This window comes from Elephas maximus, chromosome 7 (assembly GCF_024166365.1).
Source record: "Elephas maximus indicus isolate mEleMax1 chromosome 7, mEleMax1 primary haplotype, whole genome shotgun sequence".
NCBI classification, from domain to species: Eukaryota; Metazoa; Chordata; class Mammalia; order Proboscidea; family Elephantidae; genus Elephas; species Elephas maximus.
The window spans coordinates 14,137,781-14,156,306 of NC_064825.1; the positions used below are offsets into that span (position 1 = coordinate 14,137,781).

At 37.6% G+C, this 18,526-nt stretch overlaps 1 protein-coding gene across 1 annotated transcript in view; it reads right to left on the bottom strand.

The window, feature by feature from the left end:
• Window positions 1-18,526, bottom strand: part of GRIA4 (glutamate ionotropic receptor AMPA type subunit 4) — a 462,811-nt gene that overhangs the window by 108,254 nt on the left and 336,031 nt on the right. Inside the window, exon 6 of the mRNA XM_049889438.1 lies at window positions 1,344-1,397. Coding sequence (XP_049745395.1) covers window positions 1,344-1,397 — 54 coding nt within the window. The remainder of the gene's footprint in view (window positions 1-1,343; window positions 1,398-18,526) is intronic.

Below are 18,526 nucleotides of genomic sequence, written 5' to 3' on the forward strand. Positions count from 1 at the left end.
GTATGGTATAACTATTAACATCCTTCCATTTTGTACTGGCTTATTATTTTGGTTATCAATGTCAGCAACTCATTTCTGGCATGATAGTCTATAACATTTTGATTTCTTCCCCTGAACTGTATTGTTTGGAAAGAACAGATGTCAAAACACACTATTTTGCATAAGGGTAACTAATTAGCACCTCATTGTGCAATGTTATTGTGAAAACAGACATCTCATAAGCAGCGGTCTCTTATTTTATAGTGATTAATACATTAATACCAGAATATATTAGTTACATTAATACAAAAATATATTAGTTTTTAAGATTTGTGTTTTTGTAAAACATAATAAAACACCCAGACTATGGGTCTATTAAACTCAATAGAAAAGACAATTTAAAATTCCCATTATTTTCATGATAATCTGTTAAAAGTAGTGAAATTATATTTTATTCAAGAAACACAATACAATGAGAATTTTCAGTCCATTGCTGCATATTAATATCTCAGCTCTGCAGAGACACACAGCTCACTAAAGACTGAGAATTCCTTTCTCAAAGCATGATGGTCCATTGATCTGAACTTCTTTTGCATCCTTTAGCTATTTTTCTTCTTCAAATTCAAGACACTTACCATAAAAATGTGTGCAGGGAAAAGATAGAAAAAGAAAGAAAACATTCTTAACTTGTCTAGGATAAACCACTTTAGACACCAAGCCCTAGGGCAGTTGGTGCTCCAACAAGGCACAGAGAAATGGCTCTCTCCATAGTTAGTCCTGCACTGCAAGATTAACAAGAAATATTTAGCAGTCTTGCCAAGAAATCTAGGAGTTGTCTCAGGCCTTGAAGTGTTTTGTAATAATGCATGTATCTTGTTCAATAACTGCACAAAATACTTGAAAAGATGACATAATTAAAAAAAAAATGGATTACTCACATTCAAAAGACATGCTTAAATAGCCATTTCAATCTTTTCATTCTTAAAAGTGGAGAATGAGTCATCAGTTACATTATTCTTGTAGTACCTAAATATTGGCAGTCTTTATCAATAGACTATCATTTGTCATTTAGACAAAGAAAATACCACTATTTAATTTGACAAGTAATACCCCAGAAAGGTAAACATTATAACATTATAATGAGCTTTAAAGCTCACTTTAGCAGATATCAAGCATCAATATATGCAGAATTCTACTTTAGAAATACAATGATCATTTTAACTAAAAAATATTATCTTATATGCTATAAAAATCTTAGCAAATAATATAGTCTAATCTTATATTGCAGCATTATTTTAAGGCACTGTTAAAACCTTGAGTCTTTTAGCAATTCTTATGAAAAATAGAAAATAGGGAGTTCTTACCAAATTTGCAATGATATAATGGTAGCCTTTAACATGCTTCCCAACACTTACAATCTGTGAAAACACAAAATAAGAGAAAACCAATTTAAATTTTATGAATGGTTATTTTTTTAAAAATAGAATATTAAGCATTTTAGCATGATGCTGTGTGAAACAATGATGAGAAAATGATGTAGTTTTCCTTATAAAAGTGATTTATTGTAATTAGAAGAATTTCATGTGCCACATCAAAAAAATAAGTGGTTAGAGTAAAAAATACCACTTATTTCAAATGATGTATAATTTCACTGATTTTTTTGTTCAGAAAATAGTATCTTATCCTCTCAAAGAGAATGACAATGCTATGAAACAAAGCAAGTGTCCATATATTTTCAAAAGAATTAATTAACATAAGAAGCAAAATTATCTTCATCGAAAGCACTTAGATGTACTTAGTCCACTGATAATTTATAGAAAAGCAATGTAGACTGTTAGGTATCTTCAGATGACAAAAAATACTGTCTATGAATACTCAGTTACCTCTCATCTACATATACCAAACTAAACCCATTGCCATCAGGTCAATTCTGACTCATAGTGACCCTACAGGACAGAGTAGAACTGCCCCATAGGATTTCCAAGGAGCTCCTGGTGGATTCGAACTGCCGACCTTTTGGTTAGCAGCCATAGCACTTAACCACTATGCCACCAGTGTTTCCTGTCTACATATAGTTATAGCAATATTTATTATACTAACAAGAATAAGAAAAAAACAAACAAAAATAATACCATCAAGGGGGCTTTTCTCTGCTAGATTCATTTTTTTCTCCTGAGAATGTTTAGGAAATGAGAAACTGAAAACTTTTTATAAAGGAAAATATAGGAATTTACAAAAAAATTACAACTGTATTTTTGAATTAGCCGTTAAAACTCTTACCCTCAGTGAACTTAACATAAACTTGGTAACCTCAGTGTTCTCTTCAAGGTAATAAATGCAACACGACTCAGTTTTCCTTTTTGATTATTTCTCTTTATCTTTAGTGTTTTGCAGTTTCACTACAGTGAATCTAGATTTTTAATTTTTTAGCTTTGTCTTGTTCGAGATTTGTTATACTTCCTGACTATGAAAATCCTTATCTTTTAGTAGTACTGGAAAATTCTCAGTAACCCCTCAAATATCCCTTCAAAACGCTCTGTGTTGATTTTTTATCAGAGACTGCAATGTCGGTATCACTGGCTTTGGGCTACATTTATGTTAATTTCTCAGCTTTAGGTTTCCCAGACAGCAGAGTATGATGTAAATTCCAAGTGGACTCTGCCTAAGAATAAGCCTGTCATGACAAATTCCCAGGGAAGATAGTTCCCTTACAATACCAAGCCGTGGCCAAGACAGAAAACACTTGGTTGACTTTCTAAATGGATGGAAGTCATTTTCCTGCTGTGTTCTTTTATTGAGGGTAGTATCCTTCAATGTGAGTCTAAATTCGAACTCATTGCCTCAACTGAGTGTAAAGCTCCTGGTCTTGAGCATTACAACTCCAATCAGCCTATCCAATCTGATAACCTTCTTTGGGGCGGGTCCCTTTTATTCTTGGTCCCTGAAGGCTTTCTTTACTTTCTTGGAAGCTGTTATGCATGTGTAATATTTATATAGCATTTCTACATGTTTTAGAGTGCCAGATTTATCTAGTCCATAACTGATCTAAAAATGAACATCCCTTGACAATCTTACCATTAAGATGAGCAATAAATAGATCAGGTTATAAGAAAGTACAGCAAAGAAAGTTAATTAGTCCTCATATTGGTTAATCCAATCTTAATGATTTGCCATGGGCTAAGCAGGCTGGGGCTTTCATAAGTTCTCTGGGAATCTCAGGTACATTTTGTGCAAAAGACAATTATCAGGAGATATTTGATGGTTGGTACTCAGTGAGGAGTCAGTCACTCAACAGAGTTCACTGTGGATTCCTGCTATTTGACCTCAGCAGGGATTGTTGCCATTCAGCACAACTTTTTCTGCTGAGGTTATTTAAGCACTTTGTGCTCTCTTTAAGCTCCACCCTGCCTTTTCTGGTTCAACACTTTCAGCTTGTGATTTCTGCACAACTCTAGTCAATAACCTGTGTCAGTTTTTTAAAAAATTCATTCTAAGGTGTAAACGCTTGTAAATGTTAAAAAGATGTGGAACTGGTAGAAATTCTGCACTAGGTGTTTCCATAAAGAAATCACATCAGTTCTGGATTGTTTAGTAAAGAACTGTAATAAATTAAAACTTATGTAACGTATTTTCAAAGGGTGAGAACTTATAAAAACTGAAAGGGACAAAAATCTTACCAGAGAAGGTCTTGCAATGCTTAGAATGCATCAATATTCTGGGGACCAAGGGCCTCTGGGAACAGTGATCTGAAGATTTATTTACCTGGTTGGGATGCTACAGATCACCATCTTTGCTGAGCCAGATCCTGGCTGGGAAAAAACAAATGTGCTACACAAAGGGCTATGGAAGCCTCGTTGCCTTTCTGCAGTAGTGAAGTTGCCCACCACCCTGACTTGGGAAGCCCAGGCTTTTACTCTTAGATCTTGGCCCCTTTACCACACGCATCTACTACTAGATGGAAGTTTCTTTGTGAAAAAACTCAATTTACACTTCATAAACCAAACCAAACCCAACCCGTTGCCATCCAGTCCATTCCGACTTATAGCGACGCTATATAAAAACCAAAAAAAAAAAAAAAAAACCCAAACCCATTGTTGAGTCGATTCCAACTCATAGGAACCCTATAGGACAGAGTAGAACTTCCCCACAGAGTTTCTAAGGAGCGCTTGGTGAATTCAAACTGCCAACCCTTTGGTTAGCAGCTGTCTTAGTCATCTATCTCTGCTATAACAGAAATGCCACAAGTGAATGGCTTTCAAAAAGAGAAGTTTATTCTCTCACAGTTGAGTAGGCTATAAGTCCAAATTCAGGGAGTCAGCTCCAGGGGAAGGCTTTATCTCTCTGTAGGCTCTGGAGGAAGGTCCTTGTGATGCATCAGTCTTCCCTTGGTTTGGAAGCATCTCAACGCAGGAACCTCAGGTCCAAAGGATGTGCTTTGCTCCTGGTGCTGCTTTCTTGGTAGTATGAGGTCCACAGCTCTCTGCTTGCTTCCCTTTCCTTTTTATCTCTTGAGAGATAAACGGTGGTGCAGGCCACACCCCAGGTAAACTCCCTTTACATTAGATCAGGAAGGTGACCTGAGTAAGGGTGGTATTACAATCCCACTCTAATCCTTTTAACCAAAGGCAGAGATTATTATTTATAACACATTGGAAAACCACAAAATGGAGGACAATCACACATGGCCTATCCAAGTTGACACATATTTTTGGGCACAATTGAATCCATTACAGCAGCCTTAGCACTTAGTCACTACGCCACTCCATAGTGTCCTGTAAATAAACTTCTGTTTGTTCAGTTTTTTTAAATGATGCTTTAAAACTGACAATGCCATGGTTGTGATTTTACATGGCTTTTATCGTCTGTACCTAAGTACTTTGTGCAAAAAAAAAGAAAAACCAAAAAAAACCCTGAGTGACTTGACTTTGATTGCAGACCAAACTTTGTGTTTCTGTATATTTGATGTTATTCTTCTATAAATAGGGAAAAGCAACAGCTTGAGATGAAAGATATTAATACAAAATAGCACTGTCTTCCTACAGGTATAATTGGCCCAGTTGTCAGGAGAAAACAATGTCTAGGGTGAGGACTTGTTACAAAAATTAATTATGATCTTTCATTAAGAAAAAAAGTATAGGATCAGAGAATTTGCAACTCCGCTGTTTTATATTCTTAAAAGAAACAGAGGACGTACCTAGACAGGGAGTAATGATCAGGTGTCTGTTTATCAGAGTTATGTCGGACAGGTTAGGAAGGACACAAAAGTTATATTGATCACACACTTTCAAAGGAGCCCATCTTTACAAGACTAAAATGTTTAAGAGAAGCGAATAATTGATTCCTTTAATTACCTTTTTGCTTTGTTTTTTAGGAAACAGCACTATTTATTGTGCTGGTCAAATAATTCAGTTCTAAAATCAGGACTATGTATAAAATTAAGCGAAACACTGGGCGGAAACACTGCAATTATTTTATTTCCAAATTATGACAAAGTCAATCTGTATGAATATGACTTTTAAATATTTATTTATTGATTAAAGTTAAAGGAAACACTGAATTCAAAAGGACACGTTTCCATCTTGACCCCACTTTTCAATTCAATTTACTTCAACAAATTTCAATAGAGTGCCCACATGTATAAATTTATGGCTAGGAGATTCAAGGATTATAAAGATAAGTAAATCAGTACTGCTGTTACAAGTGTGTTTATTATCTCATAAGGGGATAAGACTCAAAGAGAAATGATTCAAATACAGAACAGAGTAAGTGGAGTGCAATGGGTTTCAAGGAAAAGTGGTATCATTTGGTTGGGAGAACAAGACAGATTTTAAGAGTAAATAGAAACTAAATGCAGGTACCCCCCTCTCCGTCCCCCCCCCCCCCCACTTTCGAAAGTTCGTTTTATCCCACTTTGCTTTTATGGAAGACCTACATTAAGACCTGTTCTCACTAACCCCGAAAGAAATCTGGGGGATGTTCACGCTCACAAAAAAAGTGGAAAAGTGCGAACAGCGTTTGTTTTGCAGCGAGCCCTTAAGAGAGGCAGCTCATGCCGGAAACAGACAGAGTGGCCTGGCTAAGTGCCTTCCCTGGAGCTACTTTCAGCATCTCAGCCTCCAACTGCCATGGCTTTGAAGTGTGTCTATGAGCTTCTGTGCCACTGCCAGCTAGGCTACTGAGGATACCATCATCACTACCACCGCTTCTCAGCCTTCCAGTGTACTCGCTGTCTTCCTGGTTCTGGTAAGTGAAATTACAGATTACATACATTATTTCCACTTTAAATGTTGTCGTTGCTGTCAGGTGTCGTCGAGTCGGTTCCGACTCATTGCAAACCTTAGGTACAAAAGAGTGAAACACTGCTCAGTCCTGCACCATCGGCACATTATATAGGCTGTGTATTTATCATATCATTCCTTCTTTTACTATATGTTAGTTTTACTTTAGGTTTTATGCGTTATTTGGTATGGTTTGGTAGTGTCATAAATTGAATTGTGTCCCCCCCAAAATATCTGTCAACTTGGTCAGGATTCCCAGTATTATATGACTGTCTACCATTTTGTTGTCTGATGTGATAATCCTATCACTATGATGTAATGAGATGGATTAATGGCAGTTATATTCATGAGATCTACTAGATAGTGTCTTAAGCCAATCTGTTTTGAGATATAAAAGAACGAAGCAGAGACACAAGGGGACCTCATACCACTGAGAAAGCAGTGCTGAGAGCAGAGCGTGTACTTTGGACCCGAGGTTCCTGCGAGGAGAAGCTCCTAGTCCGGGGAAGATTGATGACAAAGACCTTCCTCCAGAGCTAACAGAAAGCCTTCCCCTGGAGCTGATGCCCTGAATTTGGACTTCTAGCCTACTAGACTGTGAGAAAATAAGTATCTCTTTGTTAAAGCTATCCACTTGTGATATGGCAGCACTAGAAGACTAAGACAGGTAGGTTATTTTTTGGGTCAGGGAACGCTCAAAAAATTTTCCCATACAAATTAATGGGAATTGCTTCTTATGCCATTTTGGCTTAGGAAAGGTTTCATAGGGATGCTCTATTTTCGAATGGGGTGGTGGAGGGAACTTGTATTGATTGAATGGATGAATAAAGAAGTTAATGAGGATATAAATGTCAAGACACTAGTGTGTTAAGATCAATTTGAGATTTGCAAATGAATAAAAGTTCGGCTTTCAACCCATAATTGGATTCTGTGTTAATTCCTTACATATCAATGGTCTATAAAGCATCCAGGAGTCCTTCTAGATAAGAGCTTCTACATATTATTTCAAACTATTATTACTAACTTGCAATTGTTATATTGAGCACTGTCTTCTAGCTAAAGGCATGAGATGGTTCACTCAAATATGAATGCAGTGCAGGGGAATTACTTAATGTGGCCCGTCTGGTCACGGTCTTTGGGACTCACACGCAATGACTGAGTAAAAACAAAAACCAAACCTGTTGCTGTCAAGTCGATTCTGACTCAATGATTGGGTGGGACTATGCAAATAAGGTATATAGAACTTATGATGGTTGGGGTTATGTGTCAACTTGGCTAGGCCGTGATTCCCAGTATTGTGTGGTTGTCCTCCATTTTATGTGTTGTGGACCCTGACCTCTACATGTTGATGAGGCAGGATTGGTATAAGGTGTTTCTTGGGTTGCAGCCTTGCAGGAGGGCGTGACTCAAGCCCCACCCTTGCTAAAGTTACACTGTTCCCTGGGGTGTGACTCAAGCCCCACTCTTGCTAAAGTTACGCAGTTCTCTGGGTTATGGCCTGCATCTAAGATATATGTGTGGTCCTGGTGAGGCTCATCTAAGATATATGTGTGGTCCTGGTGAGGCTCTCTCACTGTGTGTCCAAATCCCACATCCAGTTTGTGATCAACAGACTTCCCCAGAGGCCTGCTGTCTGACCTGCTGATTCTAGAATTTGCTGGCCTCCATAGCTCCTTGGGCCAGTGGCCTATCGTGTGACCTGATTCGCCAGCTTCTATAGCCTTGTGAGCCAGCAGCCTGTAGTCTGAACTGCCAGGGTTTAGGTTTGTCAGGTCTTGCAGCCACATAAGTTGGGCGAAGCCTAAGCCTGACCCATGAATTTGAGATTTGCTAGCCTCCACAACTGTGTGAGCCATTTCCTTTATATGGTTTGTGAGTTCTATGAGTTGGTTGCAGCAAAATGGGGAACCCAAAGATAGGAGGAAGAGTGCTGAGGGGAGAGGGAATAGTTGACGATAGAGATGATGGAGTGGAACAGCAGTTTGGAAAAGTCGAACATTTGGGACATCTTTAACCTCCACTTCCTAGGAACCAGCTTTGTGCTAATCCGTATAAAAGAAACTGTTCATTTAAGGAAAGATTTTGGTTTTACTTTTAATTAGATTTTATAAGTCAGATCGAAATTTCTTTCCCAGTTGTTACCCTGTTGCAGAGAATTCAGTGACATGGAGAAAACGGTACAACACATTTAGTGGCATCAGGGACATGATAGAACAATTGATATTATAAATGTTGGAAATGTTGTCACTGTCATGGATTGAATTTTGTCCCCCCAAAACATCTATCAACTTGGCTACGTCATGATTCCTAGTATTGTATGATTGTCTACCATTTTGTCATCTGATGTGATTTCCCTGTGTGTTGTAAATCCTATCACTGTGATGTTAATGAGATGGATTAGTGGCAGTTACATTGATGAGATCTACAAGGTTAGATAGTGTCTTAGGCCAATCTCTTTGGAGATATAAAAGAAAGAAGCAAGCAGAGAGACGGGGGACCTCATGCCACCAAGAAAGCAGTGCTGGGAGCAGAGCATGTCCTTTGGACCTTAGGTTCCTGTGCTGAGATGCTCCCAGACCAAGGGAAGACTGATGACAGGGGCCTTCCCCCAGAGCTGACAGAGAGAGATAGCCTTCCCCTGGAGCCAGCACCCTGAATTCAGACTTCTAGCCTACTGGGCTGTGAGAGAATAAACTTCTCTTTGTTAAAGCCATCCGCTTGTGGTATTTCTGTTATAGCAGTCTTAGATGACTAAGACAGTCAGGAAGGCAGTTACCCTCACTAATCCTTTTTCTAAAGGAATTCAAAACTCTCAAATATTGATTTTCAAATGTTAAGAATATTTTATTGAAGATAAAAACAAATGCTTTAGTTTTACTTTGCAAATAAGCTGCAAACTTAAACTATAGCCTAGTAAGATAATGGCAGGACTTTTAACTTCATGGGTATGTTTTAGGGAGGGAGAGAGGGAAATAAAGCATTATAGACCAAGAAGGGCTAAGGGTGCTTAGTGTAAGAAGAGATTTAGGGAGAGGATAGAGATAAGAGCTCTTTTCAAAGCTTTTTTTTTTTTCAGAGAAAGAGTATACACAAGGACATAAATTTGTGTGTATTTGTATGTCTCTGTGTGTATGTGTTTTATTTTCTTCCATACTTGGAGATGTTAGAAATTACCAAAGTTTTGAATTGGAAAGAGCTCTTTTTTGACGGGGAGGCAAGAGAGAGTTGCCACCAAATGGAAATGACAGCATCCCAAAGTGGTGAGATCTCTCTCACCAGAAGTACCTAACAAAGGCTGACTCACCTCTAGTAATAGGTGCTGGGGAAGGGTTCATCTTTGGGCTTTAGCATCTTGTACAGACTTAAAGTTCTATATTTTTACAGCCAGACACTGTCGTAGACACTGCTGATGCCCCACCTGTGCTTCTGCCCTTACCATTTCAGTGCATAATCACTCAACTTTCGATTGCCAGTCCCTGAATTCCCTTGTCTGAAGGTCTTCGCTGGTTTCTAGGGTCCACTTTGTCCTTGGAGGGGGTGAAAGGGCAAGTCAGAGGATTAATGTCTACCTTCTCGGCAGCCCTCAAGCAATGCATGACAAGGGTTGGTGGAATAAATACTTCAAATCCATTGCCCACAAGTGGGATGACTCTGAGGTGTGTGTTCTAGTCTAGCTTCCAGAGTTTCCAATTGAGATTGAGCGCCTGCACCAACGTGGTAATTTACTTGATGAACGGACCCTTTATTTGTTTGTATTTCTCTACTCCCCTTCCATTTGTGTGTTCTTTGTCTCTCACACAAATGATATGCACTCATATCCTTCTCTTAGGGTTTGCTTCTGGGGGAAACCAAACTAAGACAATTAACTAATAAAATCACCAATGTGATAAAGGTATTTTAAAAAACAAACAAGACAAAGCAAAACAAAACAAAACACAACAACCAAAACAGTTGCCGTCAAGTCTATTCTGATTCACGGTGGCCTCATGTATGCAAAGTAGAACAACACTCCACAGGGTTTTCAATGGCTGTGATCTTTTGGAAGTAGATTGCCATGCCTTTCTTCCGAGGTGCCACTGGGTGGATTCCACCCATTAACCTTCCAGTTAGTAGCCTAGTGCTCAACTGGAAGTGCTCAACCAAGGGACTCCAGTAATGGTATGTTGTTGTTTGTTGCTATAGAGTTGAATCCAACTCATGGTGACTGCACTTGTGCAGAGTGGAAATGCTCCATATGGTTTTCAAGGCTATAGCATTTCAGAGGCAGATCATTAATCCTTTTTTTTTTTTTTTTCCCGAGGTGTCACTTGTGAGTTTGAACCACCAATCTTTCAGCTAGTAATCAAGCGCTTAGCTGCTTGTGCCACCCAGGGACTCCTAATAGCGGTATAGATGATGAAAAAATACCTACTCTTGTTTTTTACCTGCCCAAAGCTTTTAAGCTCTGCAGCGTAACACATCTACGTCATATACGAGTCCCTAATCTCTATGTAAGGAGCCCTGGTGGCACAGTGGCTAAATGCTTGGCTGCTAACTGAAAGGTCGGCAGTTCGAACCCACCGGCTGCCCCACGGGAGAAAGATGGATGTAGCAGTCTGCTTCCGTAACGATTACAGCCCTGGAAACTCTATGGGGCAGGTGTATCCTGTCCTATAGGGCTGCTATGTGTCAGAAGGACTACACAGCACACAACAACAAAATATCTCTCTATATAACCAAGGACTCAAGTTGCATAATGTTGTGGATTGAATTGTGTCCCCCCAAAATAATGTGTCAAATTGGCTAGGCCATGCTTCCCAGTATTGTGTGGTTGTCCTTCATTTTGTGATTGTAATTTTATGTTAAAGAGGGTTTGGGTGGGATTGTAATACCACCCTTACCCAGGTCACATCCCTGATCCAATGTAAAGGGAGTTTCCCTGAGGTGTGGCCTGCACCATCTTTTATCTTACAGAGATAAAAGGAAAGGGAAGAAAGCAGAGAGTTGGGGACCTCATACGCCAAGAAAGTAGTGCTGGGAGCAGAGTGTGCCCTTTGGGCCCAGGGTCCCTGTGTGGAGAAGCTCCTAGTCTGGGGGGGACACTGAGGAGAAGGCCAACAGAGAGAGAAAGCCTTCCCCTGGAGCTGATGCCCCAAATTTGGACTTTTAGCCTACGTTACTTGAAGAAATAAATTTCTCCTTGTTAACGCCATCCACTTGTGGTATTTCTGTTAATAGCAGCACTAGATGGCTAAACCAAAACCAAACCAAACCCAGTGCTGTCGAGTTGATTCCAACTCATAGCAACCCTATAGGACAGAGTAGAACTGCCCCATAGAGTTTCCAAGGAGCGCCTGGCGGATTTGAACTGCTCACCCTTTTGTTAGCAGCCATAGCACTTAACCACTATGCCACCAGGGTTTCCACTAGATGACTAAGACACATAAAATACCATATTTACTTAAAATTTGGTGAAAGAACGTGCTTTTTATATCGGAAAGTAGAAACCAATCAGTGTTTTTATTTAATAAGTTCTTTATTGCGTCGTAATCGACTCGACAGCACTGGGTGGGTTTTATATTCCTAACACAATGATGTCCCCCTCCATGCTGTCTTATATATAAACACACCTGTTCTGGTTTATATTGTTTATTTCTTTGACTTTATTCCAAATGTTAAAAAGAATTCTTTCAGTTTCATGCTTTCAGGTCACAGATTTTAGATTGCTTTATATACATCTCTCCCCCAGTTTTATGGACTAGTGAACTGAGGACTTTAGAAGAGAGATGATTTGAAAAGCTTCGTAGAACTAGGTTGTAAAGAGCAAGTGCCGAAATTCAAGTGTTTAACTCACATTCTGGCACTCTTTACATGACACTCCATGATCCCATTACAGTTACTGCCAGTGGCTACGGAAAAGTACATTGTAGAGTGTATACTTCTCTCCACCTATTAAAACCAAAACAAACCAGCTGCTGTCAAGCTGATCCCAACTCATGGCGACCTCATGTGTATCAGAGTAGAACTCTGCTCCATAGGGTTTTCTATGGCTGCTTTTTTGGAAGTAGAGAGCCAGGCCTTTTTTCTGAGAAGTCTCTTAGTAAATTTGAACAGCCAACCTTTCAGTTAGCAGCCGAGTGTGTTAACTCTGTGCCACCCAGGAATGCCTTCAGCCTATTCAGATGGTTCTAAAATTTTACAACCACAAAGCTTGAATACTATTATGATTCTCATCATGCTAACTATGAGCATCTCTCAGCAGAGATCCATTTTGACTTAATAGCATTTTAATTTAGTGATTTAAAATATTTGCAAAGAGGCAAAAAAGATTCCATGGAATTGGTGATTATGAAACACACATAATAGCTTGAAATAACCAGTTAGCAGCATGCTCTTCTTTAATTAAAGAGACATTTTGCAAGAAGCAATATAAAAAGAACTCCAATGAGATGTAGGTGGAGGAGGGTAATCTTTTGCTTTTACAAACAAGTACATTAAATAAATACAGTCATTAAGTGATGAAGCTGGAAAGCTGGGACTCCAGCTCAGATCTTTTGACTACAAATTCCATACTTTTCACTATAACCTTTTGCCTTCCTTAGGCCATAGCAGTTAGAAGAATGACTTATTTTTGGCCATTATTAATATATCTTTTATAGGAGGAAAATAAATAAAAACAGATACTTGTAAGAGTGACATACTCTATCACACTGAATAGTTGACCAATGCCAAACTTGTTTATGAGAAAAACCAGCTTTCTCATAATGAAACAAAGACACAGTTCCTTTTCTTGCAAATACACTCCTGTCTGAAGATATTGCTTATTTGAATAACATGGCCTTTGATGCATATAAGCGAGATGTTGCTAATTTCATTTTGCACCAGACTGGGGCAGGGATATACGAATGGAGAAGTATCAAAGTAAAATTTAACCCATCACAGTCAAGGTATGCAAATTCTTCATACATCCATAATAAAGCTAATTAGCAGAAAAACTTAAAAAACATGGATATAGTTTCATATAATTTGTACTTTACCTAGTACCTATTTAAAAGATGTTTCAATTATATATCCTAAATTTAATGCAAATTCAACTCAATCCAATAGATAATTCTATTATGTGTGACAATTTGTAAGGAATAAATTAAAGGTTACCTTCTGCAGTATAGTTCAGTGTTAAGTACAATTTATGTTATTTGCTTTAAAAATGGAAACTCCATAAATAGTAGTATATAGAGTTAACTTTCTATTAATCATAAAATAATAATTAAAATATCTCATCTTTTGAGATCTTCCTAATTAGACATATCAACCTTGAAAAAATACCTACTCTTGGGTTATAAAGAAAACTTGAGGGGGGCTAGTTGTGACATTGTTCCATAGACTTTGAAGAGATATACAATTATGACAGAATATTTACTAAATTATAAGGTCAAATATGTTCAAGATGAAACCCAATTTTTCAAACATGTTCTGTTCAAAATAAGGACTGTGTGAAAATGTTGTTTGGGGATGGATGATTCAGCCCAACTGAGATCCTATGATTCTGTGACTCTCAGTGCTAGAAGACCAAATGCCATTGTTTCTGAGCAGCTTTAATTAATGTCTCATATTCCCACCATGGTCTCTTTGCTTTTATATTAAAAAAATATATATTTGAAACATTATTATCTGGAGTTTCTTTTCTCATTGTTTTGATTTCAAAATTTCCCTTGTTTTCTTGGATAACTATTAGGCCAATGAAAGTAAAAAGATGGCTGCAAAAAAAAAAAAAAGTGTTTTGTGGCTAATTTTGCAGAGAACACTAGGTTAAATAAGGTTGAAGAGGTTTCTTTGCTGTAGGAATTTTTAGAGACTTTAATATGCTAATATACACTGAAATCTCAAAAGCCAAATAGAGTATGCAGTTCTGTAGGAGAGGTTTTTAAAGGTTGTTTAAGGGCATTCTTCCTATAGCATCACCCTTCGTTCATCTCTTTCCTTATTTTTCATATACATTTCAGGCTTCAGTAGCTTTACCAGTACTTTCTTATTTCCCATCATTGTTGCTCATCTTTACCCATAATAATAACTCAAATCATCTAAAGCATATTTAAGATCAGTTCTGTCCACAATTTTTGGGATAACATCTCATTATTTAATGACTTCAGCTAATAAATTTTTGGTCATGGGTTTTTATATTTGCATCAGTTTAATTCTATTCAACAGATGAGATTGTAATTGATTAAATATGTCAGACATATGACCCCAAAATTCTTCTCTTTACTTCTACTCAGCAGAACATTTTCTTTGCAACTGAGCTCCCGTGGACTTTGTTATACTTTACTTCAAACCCTAGTGGCATAGTGGTTAAGTGCTACAGCTGCAAACCAAAAGGTCCGTGGTTCGAATCCACCAGGTGCTCCTTGGAAACTCTATGCGGCAGTTCTACTTTGTCCTATACGGTCGCTATGAGTCAGAATTGACTCGACGGCAATGAGTTTGGTTTTTTTTGGTTTAGAGAACCAGGTTCCTACGAATTGAATTCATAGAGAGGACACAGATTTAAGAAGATACCTTGTCTTATTAAAAGAGTAAAAAAAAAAAATTTCTGGGTAAACCCTTAAGATTGGTTCAAATGTTTAAGTCCAATATAATTTTTAAAAATAAACAAATGAGGGGTCATAACTACAGAGAGAAAAGGCTGTAAATAATGCCTCTAGGTATAAAATGGATCTTCCTATTTGGTTAGTATGTAATATTCACACACAATGTAATATTCATGGGTAGGTATTCCGCCCATGTTTTGAATAAGAGAGTCAAAATTTAAAGGCTTTTTATCTATAAAAACTAACAATTGCCAAAAAAAAAAAAAATCCTTTTTTTTCCTGTTTCTCTAGTCAGATCAGTTAAGCTTCTCAAAGATCTTAAGAAAAACAACAAAAAATAAGAATCTCTTAATGAAGAGCATTGCATACCTGGGTGGTACAAACGGTTAATGTACTCGGCTGCAAACTGAAAGGTTTGAAGTTGGAGTCCACCTAGAGATACTCAGTTCTACTCTGACACATGTGGGTTTGCCTTGTGTTGGAATGGACTTGACAGCAGCGGGTTAATTAAGTGCATTAATATGGTGCTTATCAAAGTGGACATTTAATAAGTGAGTAATGTGACTTACAGCTACCCAGAATTACATATTTGCTTGTTTGTTTATTATGGGGGTCCCACACTAAAATGTAAGCTCCGTTTCATTTACATTTTACATTTTCAGTACTTTCCTGAGCCTAGGACATTGCTAGGCCCATAACAGGCACTCAATAAATATTTAAGTAGATATTGAATGAATAATTTTATATACTGGTATAAATGAGACTTTAAAATATAAAGATTAAGTAAACACCATCGCTCATTTGGCACACTACTTAATCACCAGGTACACAACTCAGTTACCTTCCAGTCCGTTCTCTATGTTGTCATCAGAATTATTGTTCTAAAACACAAAGTCTATCATGTTTAAAAACATTCAATGGCTTCTTAATGCTTATATGATGAATTTAAAACTACTTAGCGTAGCTTACGAGGTCCTTGGTAGTCTGTCCTACACTGGCCTTGACCTTCTTCTCATTTCCGCTGCACTGGGTGCTCCAACCCCACTCACGTGCTTTCCCCAGACATGTGGCTCCTTCCCATTGCTTCGCTCTTGTACATGTCGTCTACCTTGAGTGTCCTGTCCCCAGCTTTTCTTTCTGGGGAAACTCCTAATCGTCTTTCAACAATTTGCTCTCATTCGTTTTATTACACCTTTCTACATTGTGCTGTATTACTTGATTGTGTTCCTCTGTCTTCTTTTACATTTGGAACTCCTTCATGGAATGGAGTGCGTTTGTTCATGTTTATACACAGTGCTTGGAAATTAATAGGTACTGCGTGAATGTCAAATAACTGACCCAATGGATCATTGTTATGTACGTGTACGAAAAAGGGAAACAAAAGGGTGGGAAGAGACAAGAAAAATGCATTTCTGCTATGTTGCCTGAAAGATATTTATATTATTATATCACTATTCCTGGGTGGTGCAAATGGTTAGTGCACTTGGCTGCTAACTGAAGAGGTTGAAAGTTCAAGACTACCCAGAGGTGCTTTGGAAGAAAGACTTGGTGATCTACTTCCGAAAAATCAGCCATTGAAAACCCTGTGGAACACAGTTCTACTCTGACACACCTGGGGTCGCCATGAGTCAGAATCTACTTGATGGTAACTCTTTTTTAATATTATATTAGAAAATTTGCATTTCATTTTACATTATAACGGTCAGCAAAAATAAACAGAAAATAATTATAAAATAGAATCCTAATATGTATATATTACATATGTGTATGTATATGTAGTATACACACACACATATTCTGTTTCAAATATGGGTTCTACGGTTTTAAAGAGAAGGATACGAGACAGGTACAGAGCAAAAGCCTGGGCTTTGGAAAAATGTCAGTCATTTGGTATATGTGGCCCTGAGAAAAGCCTTTAAAAAAAGGAAATAAAGTTTTTCTTTTTATATTTTTAATCTTTCTCCCATTTGCCAGTGAAACGTACTTTAAAAACAACACGCATACAAAAAAACAAAACAAAAAAACATCACTTTAATTTCCTTTCACAATCTGACCTTAGACTTGACACCAGTTGTGTGTAAGCTCAGAGAAAATGTAGATCCATAAGTAGTAGTGTTCATTATGTGATTAATCTTTAGGGTAGAGTTAGGAGCGAACTTGTTCCATTACCTCTCTCTCTGAATCAAAGTGATTAAAAAGACATAACCCTTTTTTTTTTTAACCCTTATGTAGTTTATTGGTAGGCAGAACTCTTTGTTACTGACCTATTTAATATACATATAATTGAAAAAAATAATAGTTATATTTATGGGGTTTATAAGACTCAGAGGAGTGTCCTCAAAGGTACTCTTGAATGTTTCGCTTCCTTTTTGTTAATCTCACTGCCTTTTAAACATTTGAAGAATAAATACAGAATTCTATTGAAATTATGAGGTCTGCGTCTCTTTTCTACTTAATGAGAAATAATTCTCATCTTTCCCTAAACCATAGTAGATACTTCTACGTAGCTCTTTTTGATTTAAGACTAGAAAAATTAATTCATCTTATACCTCTAAAATTATCTAGCAGATTTTCCTTTGTATTTTTTTAAAGAAGCTGACCTTTTGAATACTTTTGTCAGGAACAATAATTGAAATGATTCTAGTAACTATTCTGGAAACATCAACTGAAGCCAATTCAGCTGAACTCAAACTAATTCTAGAGCTCGCACTTCTTCCAAAACAGAAAAGTTAACTGTATTCTGAAAATCATATTATTTTTCTTCCTGGATAAAACTTACATCATTTGCTTTCTTTACTTTTCCTTTTTTTTTTAATTTGTAAGAACAGAGGAATAGCTGCAACCATGGCAACAGTTGCTAAGAGACCATTCGACACCCATTCTTAGCCCCCACCAATTCCATTTGCACTAGTCTGGCTGAGATCTCTAAAGGTGTTTCTGTTTTCCATGAAAACAACAAACCTTGTATAGGATTTGCACATGTTAATAAATTCGACTAAAAGTAAGATTAAGAGAAGTAAAATTCATCTTCTTGCATAACTTTATATCTGTTGAGTTTCTTCTTAGTTTCTCGTAGATCCTGACTGATTAAGCTTAATATGCAAAAGCAGCTTTATAAGGAAGCAAAAGCAGCAAACTGTCTGTACTGCAGTGTGGGAAATTGCTGATGGGATTTCTTTGTTGTAGGGATTTCTTTGGGTGCCCGATTTGTTTCTGTTGCACCATACTCATTGTTACTTTAAGATATGAAAATGAAACTCTTGTGCTTTTACAGCCCATACAGCAAACTTTAGAAAACCTAGATTTCTCATTATCTCATTCCGGATGAGAAAGCTTTCCAGGTTCCTTCAGGAACTTCAGATGACTACTGGAAGCTCTCACCTTAAACACAAAGCGATATCTCCTGTCTGTGTCTGTAAGTGAAGCTTGTTTAGACTCTCATTTATTCAATAATTACTTTTGAGCTGCTAACATGTCACTGAGTAATTTGGTAAAGAGTTACCAGTGAAATGAAATATTGGGTAAGTGATCATAAACACAGGCTGATTTCAACGGGAAAGATAGACAACTAAACTGATGCAGTACAAAGAACCCAGAGCCTACCACATTCCTGCTGCTTTCAGTCTTTTTAGCTTCATCTATGACTACTGTCTCACCCCACTTTCCACCTTTGTCCCACACCCAATTTTTATCACATACTGC